The sequence below is a fragment of the Emys orbicularis genome, chromosome 8 (assembly GCF_028017835.1).
Source record: "Emys orbicularis isolate rEmyOrb1 chromosome 8, rEmyOrb1.hap1, whole genome shotgun sequence".
NCBI classification, from domain to species: Eukaryota; Metazoa; Chordata; order Testudines; family Emydidae; genus Emys; species Emys orbicularis.
The window spans coordinates 25,374,043-25,383,929 of record NC_088690.1 but is presented as its reverse complement, the minus strand read 5'-3'; the positions used below and the strand labels follow the sequence as shown (position 1 = coordinate 25,383,929).

General features: G+C 38.5%; 1 protein-coding gene across 2 annotated transcripts in view; it reads left to right on the top strand.

Moving 5' to 3' along the window:
* The first annotated feature begins 4,234 nt into the window (after positions 1-4,234).
* Positions 4,235-9,887, top strand: part of ZZZ3 (zinc finger ZZ-type containing 3) — a 55,201-nt gene continuing 49,548 nt past the window's right edge. For both annotated transcript variants that reach the window (XM_065409518.1, XM_065409517.1), the window contains exon 1: positions 4,235-5,781. In XM_065409518.1, the coding sequence (XP_065265590.1) occupies positions 4,274-5,781 (1,508 nt within the window). In that variant the 5' untranslated portion in view covers positions 4,235-4,273. The remainder of the gene's footprint in view (positions 5,782-9,887) is intronic.

Genomic DNA, 9,887 nt, shown 5'->3' with positions numbered 1-9,887 from the left:
TGCCACAAAATTTATTCAGCTGGGTAATTTAGGTTTCATGCGCCACATGGTACAGCCTTGTCCAAAATTTACTAGAATCCACTAAAACTCTACTGCAGCCTGTACAGACCTAACCCGATTTGAAAACATTTTTCTTCCATTTCCTCTTTTGGCTTAGTGCTCCCCCTGTTTATCTCCTTTACCCCCATAGCTGTCCTTCTCTCCTTTCCCCTCTCATTGCTGATTTCTCTTTCTCTTCACCTGAATGGAGCTCAGTATCATGCTCAGTGCCAACTGCCTCTTAGTTTCAGATGGAACCTTTTGCTGAGCATAGCTGAGAGGTGGCTATGGGATGCAGTGCTGAGAGCTGGCCACTTGCACTTAAGTGTATGTCTACATTGCAATTAAAAACCTATGGCTGCCCATGCCAGCTGATTGAGGCTCCTGGGGCTTGGGCTAAGGGGCTGTTTAATTGCAGTGTAGACACTCAGGATGGAGCCTGGGCTCCAGGAACCTGTGAGGTGGGAGGTTCCCAGAGCTTGGGCTGCAGCCCCTGCCAGAACATCTATACCGCAATTAAACAGCCCCACAGCCCAAGCCACATGAGCCTGAGTCAGCTGGCATGGGCCAGGCACAAATGTCTAATTACAGTGTAGATATACCATTAAGAGACAACCAAGGGTAAGGAGTGATTAAATTGTTGGGAGAGGTGCTGCTGTTTTCTAAGTACAGCATCATTACTATATTCTGCTGCTTGCTACCATTGCCAATGCTTGGGTCAGATATTCTAACTCTTATATAGTACCAGCCACATTGGGATCATGGGCAACTGTGTTTCTTTAAATATTTGTAGAAGAGCAAAGATCCTTGAGAATTGATGACAGAATCAGTTCTACTTTCAGCGGTTATTACTGTGTTATTTTCTCTTAATGGGCATAAACCATGTCTAACTGCTTGTGTGTATAATTATGGGTGCAATGGGGTCAAATCATTTTATCTTGTATTTAGGTGTGTTTTCATCACCTGTTTTTACTTAAGACTTTGTCAGAAAAAGTTAAAATAATGAGATAAATTGGGATGACATCCCATGTGACTTATATGTTGTTGATTTCGTTCTAACCCAAAGGTGGGCAAACCATGGCCCGCAGGCCACATCCGGTCTGCGGGACCGTCCTGCCCAGTCCTTGAGCTTCCAGCCGGGGAGCCTAGCCCCCGGTCCCTCCCCTGCTGTCCGCCCTACGCCGCTGCGCAGGCAGCGCTCTGGGCGGCGGGATTGCGCGCTCCTGCAGGGCAGCACGGCAGCATGTCTGGCTCCAGCCGGGCGGCGCGGCGGCCAGACATGCTGCTCTGAGCAGCATAGTAAGGGGGCCGGGGCTGGGAGGTTGGATAAAGGGGCAGGCGGTCCCAGGGGACAGGGAGCAGGGGGGGTTGGATAGGGGGTAGGATCCCAGGGGCAGTTAGGGGCGGGGGGTCCCGGGAGGGGGCGGTTAGGGGACAAGGAGCAGAGGGGTTGGATGGGTCGGAGGTTCTGAGGGGGGCAGTCAGGGGGTGAGAAGTGGGGGGGTCGAATAGGGGGCAGGGGCCAGGCTGTTTGGGGAGGCGCAGCCTTCCCTTTCCAGCCATCCATACAGTTTTGCAACCCCAATGTGGCCCTCGGGCCAAAAAGTTTGCCCACCCCGTTCTAACCTATTGCATTAGTGTTTGAATTTGGTTTCTTTCAGTATAGCCAGGGCATCGCGTAATATGTGGTTATGCAGCCATGTAAATACCATATAATTTACCTTTTTGCTAAGATGTCACTTAAATCTGTTTATTGTGCAGATCAGCACAAATGAATTTTTTCTGTAATTTTCTGTTCCTCAGCTTATCTGCTTGCGATTTTAGGATCTCCAGGAGAGAGAAATTGTGTAGCCCGACAGAGAAATGGGAAATACAGCAACATGAGGTTCAGAAGGTGCTAGTGCACTATCTTTTGGGGAGCATGGAGAAAGATACAGAAGCATATGGCTGCCATCCTATGGCTTTAAGGAACAGAACTATTTCACCTACAGTGCATCAAGAGTGGAGCGCTGCTTAGGAGTTATGAATGCAGCTGCTGCCTCCTGCAAGCCTGCCCTGCTCCCCACAAGGCTTTGCTTCAGGCCCTTTAACCACCATCTGTCACCCACTCTCCCAATTTAAAAGTTGTAGTCTTTATCAAATGTCTTTGCAATCAGTCAATGTTGCCTCATGTCTGTACTGCTGTGGTGCATAAAACAGGGATCCTCACCACATAATTTAGGATGAATGTACAAGGAAAGGAGGGACCTTGATTTGGCTTAGTTAATACAGTAGAATAGTCTCATATTTTGAGAAATTAATTTGTCAGGACTCTGAACTTATTTTCTACATAATCTTTAACTAACCTATTCAAATGTATAGTTTTTCATTTAAATACTCTTAACAATTGTATTGTTAATTCACTGTCATTTTACTGTAAAGATAAGTTTACTTACTCATCCACGAGTGTATGAAAATATCTAGGATGCATTAACCTGCATCTAATAATAGCAAACAATTACTTTAGACTCCCTGTGCTTTTTATTAACCTTAATAAATAGTAACAAATTTTTCATTGTTTGGTTTTTTGTTTATATATATATATATATATACAAAAAACCAAACAATGAAAAATTTGTTACTATTTATTAAGGTTAATAAAAAGCACAGGGAGTCTAAAGTAATTGTTTGCTATTATTATATATATAGATTTTTTATATATATATATATATATATATATATAGAATGTAAATCATTCGTAGTTTCATGGTCATAATGTATACCAAGTAATACTTTGCTATTATGCTATTTAGTACTTAATGTAACTAGGAATTTTTAAGTGTATTTGAAATAGCAATTTTAATATAAGCACATGTAAACAGGCAGTTTCATTAGTTGCTGTCATTGTCAGTCAGAATCAAACTGTTCTAGAAGAATATTGTCTTGCCCTGATTGATACAAATGCCACACCCCCAATGTTTTCTGCTAAAAGACTTTACCCTACTTATCCATATATATATAACTTTCTGAGAGGTGGCACTGTCATTCTTTTTCCTTCTTGCTGAAAATGAAAAAAAAAAAAAAAAAAAACTGTTGAAGTAGTTCCCTTCCATTTGTCAATTCATGCCTTTATCAAAAACGTGGGTGGCCTGATTTTTATTTATTTATTTATCTATTTTAAAATAGCCTTCAGGCCTCATCATATATGTGCATCATATATGTCAGTTGAATGGGTTGTTGGAATTCTGACAGGTGGAAAAGAAAAAATATGCAGTTAAATTTATGCAACAAAAAAAACAGTCTGTTCATCATCTTTGATGTAATAGTGCTCCAATACTAATGCCCAGTGTTGCAATAATACGAGGAATGCAAGAAGATAAGGCTGGGATTTAAGATTTCATGGATTGGACCAAACTTAGAGAGTCCTACTGTGTCACACTAACATCTCAGATCCATACACAGGGGTTTGAAATCTAGATCTGAACCCAGATTTTCCCAAAATTAGAGATAGAAAATGATTCAGTCCATCATTATAGGAATAGGTTCAAACTGCAAATTTTAAATATGAAGTTTTGTTTTGGACCCATTTCTACTGTTAGTGGTTTGACAGGAGTAACAGCTTTTGATCATCTGTCAAATTAGAAGTGCAAATGAAAATAATGTTACTTATCAATTTCTTTGATTTATAAAGGCAACAGATTCAGTTAGCAAGATATTGTATTAATGTTTCATCTTGCTATGTGATTATAATTAATGTATATTGCTATTGATGAATATGGAATTTTAAGGATGAGGTTTGATATTTCTTGTTGTGTGAGTGCAGACATTTAATAATCATGCCTGTACAAAATGATTTTTTGTACAATATAGTAAAAACAGTGCATTTTAGTAATACTGAAGTGTTCCAGTTATATTTTATATTCAGACTTTAATGATACTCTTGATACCTGTCCTAAAGAGAGAATAAATAGAAATAGTAAGTAAACTATTCTATTTCTTGGGGCCAATATACATATCTGTAAAAGTCCTTATTTGTTGAAACAGAGGGAAGAAATATTATGTTTCATAAACATATGTAATTTTCACATTAGTACCTTTGTCACAATGTAGAATATATCCTTCAGAACATTAACATAATTTTTATGAATGCAGATGTTTTTGAATGTTACTTTTTTCTCATTGTTTTGTTTACATTTTTTTGAAGGTTTCCCAATGAGTGGATCATGATGAACATACTTTAGGGACTTGCCATAGTATGGCTGCTTCTCGATCTACTCGTGTTACAAGATCAACAGTGGGGTTAAATGGTTTGGATGAAAACTTTTGTGGTCGAACCTTAAGAAACCGTAGTATCGCTCATCCAGAAGAATTATCTCCTCATTCTCAAGTACGATCAAGATCACCAAAGAAGAGACCAGAGTCTGTGCAAACTCAAAAGGGAAGTAATAGTGGAAGAACTACTGACTTGAAACAGCAAAATGCTAGGGAATCATGGGTGAGCCCTAGAAAGAGAGGACTGTCTACTTCTGAAAAAGATAATGTTGAGAAACAAATTGTGGAAAATTGTGAGAAAAGACCAGGAGAATCTGTATCACCAGTTTTAAAACGAATTAAACGTTGCCTACGTTCAGAAGTAGCAAACAGTTCAGAAGAAGATTTGCCTACTAAAGCAGAAAAGGAATCATTGGAGTGTAAGAGTTCCATATCGGACAATGATGCAGTCTCTGCAGGGACTAAACGAGCTTGTCGATGTCTTATACTGGATGATTGTGACAAAAGGGAAGTTAAAAAGGTGAATGTCTGTGCGGAAGGGTTTAATAATTCTGCAATAGTTGAAGAGCTCACGGGCTATCAGGCTGTCAATGGGGTTGATGAGAGAGAGTCAGATGCCCTAAACTGTGATGATTGTCAGCCTGGTGGGAACACTAAACAGAACAGTGCTGGTTCCTGTATGCCCAAGGAGAAAACAGTAGCAGAAAATGGGAATTCATTTGCCCATTCTTCATTGTTGCTTAATAGCAGCAAGGAGGACAGTGTTATAGACCACTATGTGCCTTGCACAAATTCACCTGAACAGGTAAAGTTAGAGGACCACAAAATAAGTGACTGCTTGCCTGCGGAATCTGTTGATCAGGCAAATGAGCCAGCTACAGGGTCCTTTTCTGAAATCCAGTCATCTTTCTTAAGGGATTCTGAGGAGGAGGTAGATGTGGTGGGAGATAGCAGTGCCTCAAAGGAACAGTGTGCTGAAAACACCAACAGCAACCTGAACGCCGATCATTATAGTACATCAATCTCAGGTGAACCTGAACCACCATCTTCTGTGCTGGAATGTGTTTCAGCTCAAATTACATCTATGTCAGAACTTCAAGAACACAGATATACATTGAGAACTTCACCACGAAGGGCTGCCCCTGCCAAAGGTAGCCCCACTAAAAATAACTCGCCTTGTAGAGAAAATGGGCAGGTTGAGGAAAATAATCTTAGTCTCACTGAAAAGAATATAGCTGCAAGTACTAATAATATCCGTGGATCTCCCATAAACGCTAAAGAAATTATGCAGAGTGAAAAAGTGAGAGGTTGTGACTCTGGAGATTATGTGAGTGATGGACTAAGTAAGCCACCCTCTGAGGCTCGGCTCATTGCTGGATATATATCATCTGCCAAAGAGAGTGCCAACCTGCACACTGCAGAAGATGATGAGGAAGAGCCTGATGTGTATTACTTTGAATCAGATCATGTGGCATTGAAACACAACAAAGAGTATGTGTAACTATGGTAACCATGAATTCTGCTTTTGTTCCTTAGCCAAAAATCTAATTTTCAAAAATTATCCATATATCTTTAAGTAATTCCACAATAATTTAAGTACTTTGATTTCTTAATTGTTTAGCTATTATTCGTTTTCATAAATACTTTAACCTCAGTCCTCATTTCCCATATCCTCTCAAAAAGTAACCTTTCATCTATGTAATATGCAGTGTGGTACAGCAATGTGGTTTATACAGTTCTAATAATTTAAGTTTCTAGCAAGAAATTGTTTTTGAAACACACTTCTGTTGTTTTTCCCCCCCCAGGGAACTTACAGAAACCAAACCAAAATATTACAGCCTTTAATTTAACTAGAAACATTTTGATTATTTATCATCCTGTCTAACAGTTACAGTACATACAGGTTTATTAAATGGTGATACTACTATATACATAGCAGAGTATATAAACAAATTGCTATGGCATCCATTTTCCAAGCATTGTGGAAGAGATTTAGCTATATTTTTTTCATGTCAATTAACTTGTCATGTTGCTAAATTCCAATGCAACAATTTGAAAACTTACACCAGTGTTGTCATTTGCTTCATGTTTTCATCTATGGTGACATTATTTTAGCACAAAAAGTATAGATTGATATTCTAATTACCCTTAGCAAGTATAAACATAATTTGTTTATTATCTGAATAGCTATTAGTAAAACTGAGGTAGTCACAAATATGTAATGTGATGAAAGTCCTTGTAAAGAAAAGGCACTGATTTTTATATAAATATAGTTTATATGGAAAGAATTTGCCCTAAAATGACAGATCAGACCACAACTTTATACCACGCAACAATTTCAAGACCTTTTTAAAAATTGTGTTTGGTTTTTATGTTTTCTTGCTATTTAGTATATTGTCTAAATTTTCTTCTGAGTATTGAAATACCAAAAATATTAAGTGCAGATGAGCTTTGCTTCATATGAACAGACAAACAAAGTTATTGCTAGCTATAAGACTTGACAGAAGCTGTGGTTTCCAGAGATAATGGCACCCCTGGGGCATTATGAGGCACAAGACACAGATGATTGTCTCTAATCCTGCAGAAGTTTGTGTTGTTATGGCTTTTGGAGTTACATTATTTTTATAATGAAATTTCTTCAGTATTGGATATAAGTAAATTGCTTTGATTAGAGAAAGCTGCCAATTAAAGTATACAGTAGTTCAGCTGTGAGGTTTGCGTAAATTATCATTAAAAATGATAATGTACATACACTACAGCACTTTCTCAATCCAAGTATTTTTTTTGCTGCTTTCCCGTTGACAGACATAGCATATTGTATAAAATTAAATGTCTGATAAAGGTCAGATGAAATGGAAACTCGATCACTTTCTCTTTTTTAGTTTTTGTTGTTTTTATTTTAAACAAGGTGATCTATTTTAATTTATGTCAGTGCGAGGACAGTTTTTTTCTCAGCTCTGTAATTTCTGATTAAGAGTAGAATGTAACAGTGGGGCAAATTTTCAGATGTGACCTTGGATTTTGCTCTTCCAAAATTAAGCATACACAAAACCCACATTATTGTAGGTGAAATCCACATGTGGATGTAAACATTAGATAATAGTGCATTTAATTTCTCTAGTAGTATGTGCAAATGGGTGTAAACATATATTCCTATACAGTTTAGAGGTTAGTTTGAGGCCACCTGAAAACATGGACCAGTATGTTAACATCTGTATGTGCACAATTGCTCTTTAAATTTAACTAGTTATTGTTGAGCTTGGCAGGCTGCTTGTGACAGCTGCTTAGAATGGTTTTGAAATTACATATATTTATAGGAACAACAAGGAGTCTGATGACACCTTGTTGTTTTGGTAGATACAGACAAACACAGCTACCCCCTGATACTTGACATATATTTATAGGCTGATAGTCACTGGTGATTGTTAAGAGGTAATGATCTAGATGCAGAATTTTAAGCAAATATTACAGTTCCTGAAATGTGGAACATTCCATCAGTAGTTATAGCAAGAAAGGGAGACTTTTGCAGTCTTTTATAAATCGTGGTATAAATCAGGAAAGGACTGTGCCCACTTTCCAGGTGGAAAGCACAGTTCCACTGAAATACTATTATTTAATCTGCATTCTTCCTTCTTAAAAAGAATGGAAAAAGTCTACACTTACATGCAGTTTGGACTAAGGGGGTGTGAATAGCAGTGTGCACCGAAGTGCTGTGCTGTAACTCCCCTGTGTGGAAGCCGTGCACGTGAACTTAAAAGTCCCTAGTTCACACTAATGTAGTCCTGTTTAAAGAGTTTCCATTATAGCAGGCAAATGCTGTTAGTTCTGTGTCATTTTGGCTTTGCAGAGTATAGTGATCTTATGTTTAGTAGCTCTACAAAGAGCATAAGCTCTCTCTATCTTACAGCAATTCATGATTAGACATGTCTTTTCTTTGTGGGTGAGTTTTGCTCTTTGTTCGTCTTTTAATTCTTTCTAACAAGTCAATCCAGGCAGCCACTCAAAAGATGACACTTAAATCACTCCATAGATTAGCAAAGAGAAATCAGTGTTTTTTGATACCCACCTGTACCCTAGGCCAGCTCCCACGGGGTGGGGAGGGAGCGCCACCCAGCCCCGTTCCCAGCTCTGCTCTGGCAACCACCCCCCATCAGGCTCCCGGCCTCGCACCCAGCCTCTGCCCCCAACTGTGGCCCCCGGCCTTGGCTCTGCTCCCAGATCTGGTCCTAGCCCCCGCCCCGCCCCCTGCTGAGGCCTCAGCCCTCTTATACCTGTCTACGTCCTCTCCTCTCCTCCCCTCCCCCCCAAGCCGCAGCCCCACTCCCAGCCCTTGTGGTGTGGGCTGTGTGTGTGTGTGGACAGAAGTAAGGGGGGTGTGACCCTTAAAAGTTTGGGGGCCACTGCCTTAAAACAATGTATCATCTGTAAAACTTGCCCAGTCTCTGTCCCTAGTGTTCTCATAGACCTTAACTGTACAGTTCATAAATCTAAGTTTCATGATGTTTGAGAATGGCTTTATTGTTTTATGCAATATTATCATGGATTGTCATGATAATGAGTTATATCAGAATTCGTGTTATATCGGGTAGCGTTATATCGGGGTAGAGGTGTAATTACAATAACTTCATTTGTAAAATTCTAACAATTACAGTCCTAAATTGAAATATGAAACTGTTAGACTATGCTAAAAAGGCCAACAAAACCCCTTAAGACTTGTTTACCAGAAAAACAAGGTAATAACATATGTATTGTAGCCTTTTTATGTGAAATTATGATGTTTTAATTTGACAGTGTCCATAAAACATTTTTATGTGAACACTTCTAAGGAAATATGAAAATACTGTAGGAAAATAAATACCACAAAAGTGGGAGGATAGTGGAATATTATTATTTAATATTTATATTGGGTAAAACAGTCTCATCCAGGTCATGGTAAGTGCTGTACAGTCTTATAGCAAATGACAGTCCTTCCTTCAAAGAGTGATTCAGAAAACTATAAACAGTAGTTGTACAGCAGTACAAATAAACAATAACAGGCTGATCTAGGAGTTTATATAATTGTAAAATGTTGGGGTTTTTTTTCCTTTATGTTTCATGTATATATTGTTAGTTCAGTTTTTGATTTTGGTTTTCTTTTGTACAATTTCTGCTCTTACAAGTGCCTCTCTGAAAAAAATCCATTCTGTATGTAATTTAAAGAGTGTTTATATTTTTCCAGTACAGAATTTTTACATTTTAACACTCTGTTTTCAAAAGTCTTATTTAGTCATCGTCTTATGTCTTAATACTTGCTAATATATCCCCTTGCTGTCTCCTTGTTAACTTTCATCATTCCCATTAAATTACTTGCCTCAAATTCTCTGTCTTCTCAATTCAGGCTTATTGTTTTAAGTATGTGTCTCCCTTTGTCCTGCTTTTCATTTTTCCTTCATTCTCAGTCTCTTTTTTTCTTTTTCTTTTTTATTATTATTATTATTATTGCCTACTTCTCTCCACTTACATTACCTTCCTATGTTTGTCTTGAAATGCTTTGCATTACAGGGACTATAGGGAGGGGAGCTGGAAGTGTCTGCTCAGAACTTTCTTTTGAGAGATTG